A 14,024-nucleotide genomic window follows, 5' to 3' on the forward strand; every position below is an offset into this window, starting at 1 on the left:
AAAAAAATTCTATAAATTATAATTTTTAAATACCTCGAATCCTGCATTTACACGTAAGACTATTCAAATGATGTTTCATAAAGTCGTTGCAATGAGCTCATTCAAGATACTCACGAAGTTTATGAAAAATGATCGACAGATAATTAAGAGTAAAATGTTTAATCCTTCAAGTTCTCATTTCTCATTTTAAGTCGGGTTCATATAATGAAAACACTAATTCTATATGCATACTGACCACACGATGTGTATTTAAATGTACGTAGTATGCATTAATCTTTAGAGGTAATATATTCAGATTTTTGTAAAAGTTATTGTACGTAAATATTAATTAAACTAGGACAATGTAGATATTTAACGGGAACATTAAAGTATTCAAGAATTTCTTTATTTAATGGAGATTATACGCAATATTATATAGTATGAAATAATAATTCAATTAATTTTTAGGGGGTCAATTCCTACTGTAGGCACTTACCGCAATTTAGAGGTGGGGATCATCACCTTTTCACGCCACTTTTGAGGTGTCTATTTTGTTAACCCGGATCGGATTTTTCCAAGCGGAGTTTTGAGCCAAAAGGGAAATTCTTCTTGGCTAAAAAAAAATTGCTTAATTAATTACTAAGTGGGACAATAGTTATCCAATTAATTAAATAGATGTATGATGTAAATGGACAACTAAGTTTCTCGGTATCATTTGTCTAATACATACAAATATCATTATACAAAGGATTATCTATGAACATTGTCGTATTGCATGTGTTCAATTATAGTCTTTTTCTTCAACTAAATATAATAGATAGGCGTAATGACAAGGGCATGATTAAATTATACTTTTGATCCAAAACTTGACTAGAGATTACACAATTATTTCAACATCAAATCGTGTGAACCATCGATCAAGTCAACCCATAAAGTCCCTCTCCACCTATTATCACCCTAATCACTCTCGTCTATAACTTCTGACTAGTCACAATTAAAACTATATATTGTTCCAATATATTATTATCATAACCTTTTACTTTTCTTTGTGTCTAACCACTTTAATTATAATACTAAGCAAACTTATATATATACCCCTATATATGCACATTTTTACTTCATCTTTACATGTAATTAAAGTCGATCACTTCAATTAGTCCTACACATATACTACAACATACGTACCTTAATAGGGTCTAAATTAACACTCTAGCTAGCTAGTTAGCCATGACGATCGAAGGTGGTGGTGGGCTCCACTTCGTAGTGCGAGTCATTACGGGGAGGTGGTTCATGGTGTTTTCCACCCTCCTAGTGATGTCAATGGCAGGGGCTACCTATATGTTTGGATCGTACTCCTCGGACATTAAAAAGTCCCTAGGGTATGACCAAAGTACGTTAAACCTCCTTAGTTTCTTTAAAGATTTAGGGTCCACTGTAGGGATACCCGCTGGTCTATTGATGGAAATCGCGCCACCTTGGATGGTTCTAGCCGTGGGTTCGGTCCTCAACTTCTTTGGCTACTTTATGATTTGGCTTGCCGTTTCTGGCCATATCGCTAAGCCTGCCGTGTGGCAAATGTGTTTCTATATCTGCATAGGTACGTACATGTTTAAATATTGTTTCTAAGTTACGTGCTTTTTACTTTTAATTAGTTTGGTGCCACATAAAATACCTAAACTGACCTTTCTTTTTATGAACTCCTTTAAAATCATTGTCTTATATGTTTTTAAAATTTGAAATACGCACCCCGCGCATATAGGTCATATATTTAATCTCAAAATATACCATTTGCTCAACACTTCTAAAATAGGTGAAGTAATAGTTTAAATAACAGCAAACCTAAAGGGATGTTCTCTTCACTTAAAAAAAATTAGGTCCAACAATTTTAATTCGGTTCCGGTCCAATAAGTTTACATTGTTACAATATGGTCTAATCAGATTCAATAAGTTTAAATCAAATCAGTTTAAATAAATTCAGGTCGAATAAGTGAAAAAGAATTGTACATGAAATTTGGCAAAATAATCAAAGCTAGAGGAAATCGGAACACTAAATAGGAATACAGCAGTGACTAACCCTCTCGTCCCGTGTACACCAATTAAGGGTAAAAGATTGGTTAAATATCTGTTTTCATTCAATGACCAAAGGTTGGATTCGAACCTCTCAACTTATTGATTAAGAGCCAAAGTGAACAACTCTGCCGAGACCAACTTGGTTACTAAACAGGAATTTGCCTAGCCTAAATTTCCGACAAAGCATGATCAATTGATTCCGAGACTGTGGGATCAATATGGTTTACCGTTTACGATTAAGTCAAGTGGAGACGGCATGGCCTTTAAAATTAATTTTTAGTTTTACAAAAATAAGATTTATAAAGCAAAAGAATATGAATCGATATACGGCATATCTCCATATCCTTGTTTGACCCAAAAATAACAACTCACAACATATGTATGACAGCTCTTTACAAAAGAGGCTCTTGAAGGCCTTGAAGAAGTGCATCCATGATACGAATTATAATTGGTAAAATGTTCTCTATTAAGATCTGATCCATAAAACAACATGTGTGAGAGTCTTATATTGATAAAAGATGAGAGAGTTAATCATATTATTTAATAAGGCTAAGTAGAGATGGCCAGTGGGTCGGGTTTGACCTAGCCACCCTGACACAGCCTATAGTGGGTTACATGGATCGGACACACTTATGACCCATGAACAACACAACCCAACCCGAATATTTTTTTGATGTGTTGTGGGTCAGATTTTTTCAACACAGCCCATTTCGACCCACCCCATCGGACCCGACACAACCCGCCACGGCACACCCGACCCACCTAACCCAACACATGAACCCAACCCACCAAACACAACCCAAGCGGCAAAACTCATCCTAATTTAAACAATTTTGTATGTCTAAAATGCTAATAAATTCTAATTTTATTGTGTAAATATACATTAACCACATTTATGTGAGTAAGTGAATAACATAAAAATCAATTAATTTAAGTTCATACAAATTTTATAACTTTTTATCGCTTGATTAATCGTCCAAACTCACATGATCCAAATCAGTTCCTAAAACTCATGTAAACCCACCAAACCCACCGGAATCTCATCTGTCATAACCCACCAAACCCACCCGACCCGCACAACCCACCTTGACCCACAACCCACATAACCCACCACCCATCATGTACTGTGTCCTTTTTTTCCGTCATAGCCCACAACTCGACCCACCCTAGTTAACTGAGGCGGGTCGTGTGTCAATTATCCCCGACCCACGACACCCACGACCTACCCAACCCGTCACGTTGGTCATCTCTAAGGCCAAGTGGCTACTCCCCATATTTTTTTTTTTGCTAAGCAAGATAGGATAATATTAAGCTCACAAAACCAATTACAACCAAACTAACTCAAGGGATAGAAAACCAACTAGGTTGGACTCCTATTTCTATATTTCCATATAGTTTTAAGGAGGAACCTCATTTAGACTTGTTAAGTGGGATCTCTCTCGTGATAACGGGTGTGACCCAGACCCGTATTTAACAGTCTCTATCAAGCATCCAGGTAGATCGAACTCTAAACAAAGACAATAAAAACTGATTTAGTACTCGATAATTAGGCCATTTTGTGTTTTACAGTTAGCAGTTAAAAAAAAAAAAAAGACAAACAAACAGTGTATAGGTAATTTTTCTTGTAAATGCTATCTTAAATTTTGTATTGAATTCTGCCTGCATTAGTCCTAGCCCTCTGCCCTCATACGCTCAATTAAGCAAGTAACGTCAAATATTTTTGTCATGTCGTAAATTTGTGATTTGAGTATCTGACTACCTGCCTACTTACTTGTGTTGTTCGTATCTTCCCTCTGATTTAATTATTTCAGTTGCTAGTTTTTTTTTTGTTTTTTTTTTTTTGACATAGGCTTAAATTTGCATAATTGAAAAGGTTTTATAAACTACATACTATAACTACTAAACTACTAAGGTCTTTATAGACCATTACACAAACTTCATAGGTAACAAAATACATAGGCCACAACACCAAGAGGGAGGTATATATGCTCTTCTTGTGTCATCCCGTGCCTGTCGAACCTGCCTTGATTTTTGCCAAGGCCTTTTGTGAGTGTGAACTCTTTATAAGAGATGGTGCAGAAACCAGGACGATTACCATTTGAAGTCTCTTTCGAGAACCTGTAAAGCTTAAAAGACAAGGAAAGCACCGAAAAGATAACAACGCCCAAGGCAAGGGTGAAAAACCTTGTGAGTTTAACACAAGCGTCTTGAGTTAATAAACATAACTCGGATAGCATGCTATGAATCCCCAAAATTTGGGGAGCAGCGTTAACATTTGAGGTTTTGAAAGCGTCAAGAAACATTCTCAACGCTGACCTAAAATGGGGATTAACATAAGCTAACCTCCACGACCAGAGAACAACCCCTACCCTAGGACACAAACATTTCCTAACTCCAACTAATCCTTCCCTCATCAAACTACCAGAGCAGCATACTCCAAGCCCACAACCGAAAGAGATGAAGTTCCCCAATACACAATGACTTATACTTCCTCCATTAACAACTATAGAGTTAGCTAGTTAGCGTTAACTAGTTAGTTAGCGTTAGCTGTTAACTACTTTGTACGGAGTATTAAGTAGTAACGGAGTATTAAGTAGTGGTTAAATAGATTGTTGCAAAATTTAGACACCAGTTTTTTCTTGAGTGTAATAAAGATTTAATCGGATAGATTAGGAGAATGTGTAACAACTTTTTTTTCATATTTAGGATGCAAATTGAGCTTCAATCTCTATGCAATTTTAGCTAGTTATATGCTTATATATATCAATATACAAATAAGATTTAACTATTAATCTAAGCATTGTCGGATCGATCTTTTATCGATCGAATCATCATCGATATAACCACGGTAAGAAATGAGTATTTTTTAACCATTTTTGTATCAGAAAAATAATCAGTTCAATATTACATCGAGAATCTTTAAAGAAAAATTTAAAAATAAAAATAATATTAGCCTAGTGATAAGCACATCTATTACTATATACTAAAAGAGACACCAGGAATGACACGTGTCAATTCCTGGTTCAATTTTTTCCTGCCAAAACCACTTTCCCAAAAAAAGTTTATCTGTTTGATTTTATATTTATTCTCTACCTTATTTATAAACTATTTATCTATGGAAACAAAATTTAGTTTATAAATTATGGCAATAATAGATACGGCGTAATAATAATTATTCTAAATTGGTGATATTTTAGTTAATTTGCTATATTAATAATGGAAATATATCACTCAATATTTTGGTGAAATTATCATATTAGCATTTAAATATGCATATTAGAAAATAAATTTAAACGAGTATATTAAAAATGTTATAACTATGAAGTAGTTTGAGGGATATTTAGTTAAATATTTTGTGAAAAAAATTATCAAAATCCGTGCGTGCACGGGATTTAATCTAGTAGCCATATTATAAGTAAGACAGCTAACATTACGGACAACTTGATCCGAAAATTGACTACATTACCAAAAAAAATTCAACCTCAAATCCTGCAACAATCAGCTGTTTGAATTCAACTATTCTGATTTCTCTCCTAGAACATGGGCTAAGTCAACCATTAAGTCTCTATCCACTAAAATATCCCAATATTTATTAAACGTTCTACAAAGGGCAATCTTGACCATTCACACTCACAACATGGTTCCCATATATCCATCATCTTCTTCCTCTTCTACATACGTACACATTAATTGATATTAATTGATATACTATATATATGTAAGCTTATTTAAGCCTACCTCTATATCTACATTTTCACTCCCACAAAACAATTAGCTTAGTTATAGTACCATATTACATTGGTAGTCATGGTGGTCGAAGGCGGCGGGTTGCACTTCGTAGTGCGGGTTTTAATGGGGCGGTGGTTCATGGTGTTTTCCACCATCCTAGTGATGTCTGCGGCAGGAGCCACCTACATGTTTGGGTCGTACTCCAAGGATATAAAAACGACACTAGGGTATGACCAAACTACCCTTAACCTCCTTAGTTTCTTTAAGGATTTAGGGTCCACCGTAGGGATACCAGCTGGTCTACTAATGGAAATCGCGCCACCATGGGTGGTCTTAGCCGTGGGTTCGGTACTCAACTTCTTTGGTTACTTCATGATTTGGCTCGCTGTTACTGAGCGTATTGCTAAGCCTGCTGTTTGGCAAATGTGCTTGTATATTTGCGTAGGTACGTTTGTATTTTGTGTGTTCTGTTTATTCAAACTTATATTAGCTCCTTTTGATCTTTGTCTTCACATTTGCACTAATGAAGCCTCCGTTATATTCGATTTATTTTGACTGAACTTATATTATCTGAACTTATTTAAATTTATTTTATCTGAAAAAACTTATTTGTTTGTAAAAATGTCGGAATAAAACTTATTTTTTCTGAATTTATATTATTTGCACTTAAATGAACTTATCTTGTCCGAAATAAGTCAAAATAAGCCAAAAATAACAGAGCCTAACATGCATCTCATAAATGAAGTATACTCGTCGTAAATATATTTGTCCACTCTCACCCATTATGTTCGAACCCTCCACGCCCTCCATCTTTTTCCGGCTTCCCCCAAACTTTGTTAAATTATAATGGATATAATTTATGTTAAACAGTCTGATCAAATATTTAAAATTTCATCTCCCGTATTATCGAGTAGTGACTTAGTAGTCATATTCATGCAAGATATTAAAGCTATTATTATATACTACCTACGTACGTATATGCTCTATTTTCAAACTATAATTATTTTAATTTCATGTCTGTAATCACGTCATATACATACATATATTTGAAAAGTATTAGTAGCTCACACAATAATTAATGCCATAATATGGAGTAATATTCTTCACTGTCCAAGGGGACGGTATATCTTAATAGCTAGGCCCTTCAATAATGAATAAATAATATAGACATGCAGTTATTACAAGTTTACAACTTGTAGATTATTTATCACATATACATCTCTCTATGACAATATCCCTTAACACCTTATTGGCTGATAGATAATCTTTATTTTAACAGGTATCTGCGAGTATGCATTCTTAAGTTAATTTCAATTACAAAATATATTAAATATTTATTTGCAGTCCCTTATGATTTCATAAATCATTATCTTAAAAATATTTGGATTGTTAATCTCTTTTTGTGTAATGATGATTCGTATGTTAATTAATGTGAGAAATGAAAGATTGGGAGTATCTTGAAATGTGTACATAAGTACGTGTATCCACCATTTGCCGCATTACACTGACTTTTGACTTGTAGAACTAGCTTGCTTCAAAATTCACATTAGGATCGGATATCCTCTTTGCTAGGGAAATACTAACGGGTCCGACCTATTTAGGATAGCCTTTTTGCAAGGAAAATGACTAACGGGTCCGACCTACTTATGAGTTATGATAGCTTTGTTGCAAGGTAAATATGGGTCCAGTCTATTTACGATAGTTTTTTGATATCCAAATTATAAACTAAAATAAAAATAGCTAGCAAGGATCGTCTCTATTAAAGAAGTTTATTCAGCACCGTGTTCAATAAATAAATTAGTATTTGGGTTCGGGCGATGTCCCGAATTATTATGTAAGTAACAATAATTATTATATGCTTTAATAAAATTATGTTTTAATATTTTCACAAGATAATTTTTCTATATTATATTAAAACTAATTTTGCAAACATAACACATAGCTTAATTGGATAATGCTCTAGTGTTGAAACAGGAGGTCACATGATCAAACCATATTTCTCATTTTTTAAATGAAAGTAGATTGATAGCATGGATTTATGGATTGAGGGAAGCGCCATGTTACATGTAGGCGTTTGTAGAAATGTCTCTTAATATATAGTATAGATTATATTATTGTACACGGATACTTTGTAATATTTTGGGATAGAGAAGGTACAAAATATCACATAGAATAATTATTTCGAAAATGATAAAGGTCGCAACATGCGACCTTTAAGCCGTGTCACAATGATGACATGGCATGCTTATGTGTAATGATTTAAATTGGAAACTAAAATATTTAACTTATATAATCTATTATATATGTTTCAAAAAAAGGTAGGAAAATCTTAATATTCTGATTTGTTTCCTTCTTTACATCGATTACCTAATTTATATATTTTTATAGTAAAAATATTGCATTGATAGTAAAATATTTATGATGACGCATAGCATACGTGGCGCTTATATGTACCAATTAAACTGCAACATGTAAGATTGCGACAACTTTTTAGTTGTCGCAACTTGCGACCTTTATCATTACCCTAATTATTTTTTGATTAAGTAAGAAGGATACTGGATATAGACACTACAAGAATTTGTATCTTTAACGACAACCTAATTACGACGGGTCAAAAATCCCGTCGCAAAAGCCTTTTGCGACGGGGCTGACAACCAAACAATGACGGGAAAAACCGTCGCAAATGTCTTTTAGGACGGGTTTACGACGGATTTACGACGGATTTACGACGGGATTTTCTATTAACGACGGCCCCCTTTTATGACGGGTTCGCGACAAGAAATCCCGTCGTTAATCAACGATTATTGTCCTTTCGCGACGGGATTTCCGGTCGTTAAAAGTACAATTTCTTGTAGTGAGAGTACGCTGTCAGATTATTATTGTCTTCTCTTAAAACTACAAATCTACGGCTATTTATTTGCTTCTTTGAATCGGATACTTGAATAAGTAATGAAACCGGTAACTTTGACTTTTGACTCCTAAAACTAGCCTGTATAATTTTTGTGTATTTAGCTAGCCTACAGTAAAGATAACCTCCATAAATACATACAAGTTGCGGCAGTAGTTTGTCATATTGCGAAAATGGACAAACTATAGCTGGTTTTGCTGGCCTGGAGATTCACTTGCTCTAGTAGATAATCATTAGGATAACTCCAATATTCTCAAATCTCAATCGTTAATCCTTTTTTTGTCTTCTAGCTTTTTAATTTGTTGTTGGTTATTGGTTTGTAGACATTAATTTATTTATTTATTTTTATCGGGTTAAAACTTTAATCTTAAAGGCCTTGTTTGATCTTTAGCTACGGAGTAGCTTATTACAATAATCATAATATTGTAGGCTAGACTCGAGTTTATGATGTTATCTCAAGACTTTGGTTTTCTTTAATTTCATTTATATAGTTATATACAGAGTAATTGGTACTCCGTAATATAGATTTTGTGCAATACTCTATCAAACATCGATTTGAATTAATATATTTGGTCTCATCTACAATGATCGTAAGTGTAAAGAATTAGGATTTTATTTGATTTGAATTGTTTAGAATTCACTAATTTTGATTTCCTCTTATAGATGTCATTTGGTTATTTTATTAATCGATTGAATTTACTTTAGAAAGAAAAGAAAAAAAAGGTAATTCAAGTTCTTTTTTTTTTTTTTTTTTCTTTTTTCGGTATGATGAAGTTCTTGTAAAAGACTTTGTGACACTCATTAACTATCATACCACATGGCGTATGTATATATTATTAGGCATGATCTGACAATTAAACAAGTGGCAGACTTGTAGGCGTCTGATAAGAGAAAAGATGAATTAATACTTGTATTTTTCTTTAAAACATGGAATGGAAAATTAATTGTACATGATTTGTTTTGTTTGGATGTGCAGGTGGAAACTCTCAATCATTTGCAAACACCGGTGCACTTGTTACATGCGTGAAGAATTTCCCCGAGAGTCGAGGAGTTGTCTTAGGCTTACTTAAGGGCTTTGTTGGTCTAAGTGGTGCTATCATAACCCAATTCTACTTAGCATTGTACGGTGGTAAGAACTCCAAAGCTCTAATCCTCCTTATTGGTTGGTTACCGGCCGTAATTTCCCTCGCTTTCCTCCGTACAATCCGGTTCATGAAAGTAGTTAGACAAAAAAACGAGGTCAAAATATTCTACGAGATCCTTTATATCTCCCTTGGCCTAGCCGGTTTTATTATGATCATGATCATACTTCAAAAGCAGTTAACCTTCAAACGAAACGAGTACATAGGAAGTGGTATAGTGGTTGTCATTTTGCTACTTTTACCTATTTACACTGTGGTAAAAGAAGAGTATAGGCAATGGAAGAAGAAGCAAGAAGCGTTACAAAACGCACCTAAGGTAAATGTCGTGGTAAATAATGGTGAGGTAAAAGAAGAGGCTAAAATAACGTCTCTTCATGACTCGGATGAGTTACCTATGGTATCGAGAGAGTCGGACTCGTGTTTTCAAAATGTCTTCCGTCCTCCTGAGCGAGGAGAAGATTACACTATTCTACAAGCGCTATTCAGTATAGACATGCTTATTCTGTTTCTTGCTACCATATGTGGAGTTGGTGGTACATTGACCGCTATTGATAACTTGGGTCAAATCGGGATATCGCTCGGGTACCCGGCTAAAAGTATAAGTACATTTGTCTCCCTGGTAAGTATATGGAACTATTTGGGTCGGGTCGTGTCGGGTTTTTATTCGGAGCACTTGTTAAAGAAGTACAAGCTTCCAAGACCTCTTTTTCTCACTTTCATGTTACTACTCTCTTGTGTTGGGCATCTTTTGATTGCGTTCAACGTGCCAAATGGGCTTTATGTTGCTTCGGTGATTATTGGGTTTTCCTTTGGGGCCCAATGGCCGTTGCTATTCGGCATAATCTCGGAGTTATTTGGGCTGAAATATTACTCAACGTTGTACAACTTTGGGTCAGTAGCAAGCCCAATAGGAGGCTACATTCTCAATGTGCGGGTAACGGGCTATTTATATGATAAAGAAGCAACAAGACAAATGAAGGCTTTGGGCCGGCCCAGGTTACCAAACGAAGAGCTTAATTGTGTTGGGCAAGAGTGTTTTCGGTTAGCGTTTCTTATAATCACAGCAGCCACAATTTTTGGTATGTTTGTTTCATTGATTTTGGTGGTTAGAACAAGAAAGTTTTATAAGAGTGATATTTATAAAAAGTTTAGGGAGACGGCTGTAGTAGAGGAAGCTGAGACAGTACACGGCGGTGTTGTGGTGGCAGAGAATGGAGAGAAGAAATCAGAGACGACGAAGGTGGTAGGAAGCTAATTAAAGTGTACTTTCAAAGAAATGAAATATGAATAGTATAGTGTGATCATATATACGTTAATATATAGACGTAAGTTTATTAATGTAAGAAAATGGTCGGACCGAAGTTTTAGTTTTAGTTTTAGTTTTACATAATTACATGTAGTGTGTTTGTAAGAAATGAGTCATGACTATTGTAACATTGAATGAGAATTTTGGTGAAAGTTAAAACAGAAAATGTTACTATGTAAAGAGAAAATGATATATGAAGCAATACTTTTGGAGTAACGAGCGTGACACTTAATTTTATCGTCAATTTGGAATTGAGTATTTGCTCTTTCTTGCCACTCGTACTTAATAAGGTAATGTTCAATGCTATTTGTACGTGTTGTTATAGCGTCTATGAAATTTACTGGCATTAAAAACCTAATTCGATCTATTGCCATAACACTAATATAAATTAAATTGTTCATGTTCCATCACCCCGTGTAATAGCACAAGGAGGGGAGGGGTAGCGTTAAAGGATGGGGTGCTATAATGTATATATTGAGGTGTTAGGAACGTCCACATCCATACATTATTTTTTATTAATATAATCGAATGGTTGAAAGTAATACCGAAATAGTACATTATACGAAGTATGGAGTAGCTAGATTATTATTATTATTATTAGGAAAATTAAATTCTATAATCTAATATTTGATCGATAATACAGTAACAGTCTCGTCTATGCGTTAATTCTAAATGATCTAACCTTTGATACCTATTATCTTTAAACAGTACTCGTTAAATTACGACCTGCAAAATCAGGTCAATCAGGTCACTGCCATGTAGGACAATTGACCTAATTTTATAGGTCGTAATTTAACGATGTCCGTTTAAGGATAATATGTACTAAAGGTTGAATCATCTAGGAATATCAAATTAATAAGTGACACTGTTAATAGATTACCGGACAAAGGTTGAATTATTAGAATTTAATTTTCCTTATTATTATTATTATTGTAACCAATAATTAGTCAGAGATTGCTCCTCATTTGAAGGAATGTCAATTACAATCAATAAATGCACCGACACAAACGGGAAAATGAATGAACGGGGAAATTAAGATGCATGCTCATGACCGTAATGTCCACAAGTTAAATCAGCAGGTCACTATTAGTTATCTAGATTCCCATTTTTAGGGTTCTATTATGTAGTCGGGTGTGCTAACTTTAAGTGCATCTAATTGTATATTTTTAGGTAATTGGTCCAACCAATATTTGCATATGAGAATTTTCCACCTCATCCCTCTTCAATCAAGGAATAAATCAACCAAAAACAAACTTTCGTATATGTCTATATTATACAGTATAAAATTAATTTGGGGCTTCAACCATCAACTTAAATTTTTGGTTGATTGCGTGACACAAAAGTCATGGGTTTAAATCTCACGCACCCCTTTTTTTGTGTAAGTGGAAGTATATGATGCATCCACACTTCAAACTTTCATATGAAGGGGCGTGATAAATGTATAAAACTAATTTCGTAGCTTCAACAATCAACTTAGGCTTTTAGTTGAGTTGGTCTTTGACATATATATCACATGTATTAACACGAGTACTACGTATAAATTTATAATTTAGTACTCGTTAATCGTTACGGAGTAATATTAAAAGCTTATATCGATTAAAAAAAGTTGACAACTTGGTGGTAGCATTTTACTTTTGTGTAGTAATTGTTCCCGTATACGACATGTAATCAAAATTAAATTTAATGAAACATAAGTCTAGCAAGTGAGTGGCCTGGTGATTTATGACAAGATGGATCAAGGTCAGATTAGAAGACCTTAAACATCAGTGTAAAAATAAGACTAGTGAGCAATGACAAGAACATATAATTGGGATAAGTTTAACGAAAATGATAAAGGTCGCAACATGCGACCTTTAAGCTGTGTCACAATGATGATGTGGCATGCTTATGTGTCATGATTTAAATTGGAAATTAAAATATTTAACTTATATTTTTTATTATATATGTTATAAAAAAAGGTAGGAAAATCTTAATATTCTATTTTTTTTCCTTTTTTATATCGGCTACCTTATTTACATATTTTCATAGTAGAAATATTGAATTAATAGTAAAAATATTATAATGACGTGTAACCTACGTGGCGCTTATATGTACCAATTAAACTGCGACACGTAAGATTGCGACAACTAAATGTTGTCGCAACTTGCGACCTTTATCATCGTCCTAAGTTTAATGTTGTTGCTAATTAATGTGTCTTTCTCGTTTACTTTATCTTGTGGCCTGTGCAGTGAACAAGCTAGTCAAGCACATTTTTGTTTTCTAGACTGCAACCCCACCCTCCTAATTGATATCCTCTGGTATGAGGAATATTCCGATAGGAGCAATTTCTGACTCCGTCTTGACAGTAAGTTGTACTTTTAATCAAATAGTTACGCATTGTGATCAAATAGTTAATTATATTCACAGTTTCACACTATTGGTAAATATTTATATTTCATATTCAAATAGTTACATTTTGTTATCATATGCTGACATCAGTATTTTCATGCGTATGACAGTCTCATACAAGACCTGGTGGCCGGTTAAAATCTTGAAGATATCTAAGGTGGGAATATATACGAGTATATAATTGGTTAATCTGTTGATATGCAAAATCAGATCAGGTTTATAGTTAGCTCCTTATAGTTATTAACTTATTACTCCATATCTCCATTCCTTGAAAATGTACACATTGGTGCACACACTCTTTTTCTAACACTCTCTCTTCTTATAAAAGTGTACTTATATTTTAAATTCACACTATTTCTTCTTTATAAATTACTGTAGTTAAGCGGTGCCCAAAACTCACACTCTTTCCCCTTACGTAAAATTGGGTATGCATTTATTGAATTGAGCTAGTATTCTAGCTTCTCTTAATTGTAAAAATCAGGTGAATAAAACACATACATCA

At 34.1% G+C, this 14,024-nt stretch overlaps 1 protein-coding gene across 2 annotated transcripts; it reads left to right on the forward strand.

The window, feature by feature from the left end:
• Positions 1-1,096: 1,096 nt before the first annotated feature.
• LOC110784259 (protein NUCLEAR FUSION DEFECTIVE 4) lies at positions 1,097-11,378 on the forward strand. Of its 2 annotated transcripts, none has more exons than XM_021988689.2 (2): positions 1,097-1,576; positions 9,663-11,378. In XM_021988689.2, the coding sequence occupies exons 1-2, from the start codon at positions 1,207-1,209 to the stop codon at positions 11,081-11,083; spliced, it is 1,791 nt and encodes a 596-aa protein (XP_021844381.2). In that variant the 5' UTR covers positions 1,097-1,206; the 3' UTR covers positions 11,084-11,378. The 2 variants fall into 2 exon arrangements, with proteins under 2 accessions (XP_021844381.2, XP_021844382.2); XM_021988690.2 differs by lacking the exon at positions 1,097-1,576 and adding an exon at positions 5,570-6,223.
• Positions 11,379-14,024: the final 2,646 nt, after the last annotated feature.

Source organism: Spinacia oleracea, chromosome 4, assembly GCF_020520425.1.
Source record: "Spinacia oleracea cultivar Varoflay chromosome 4, BTI_SOV_V1, whole genome shotgun sequence".
Taxonomy (NCBI): domain Eukaryota; kingdom Viridiplantae; phylum Streptophyta; class Magnoliopsida; order Caryophyllales; family Amaranthaceae; genus Spinacia; species Spinacia oleracea.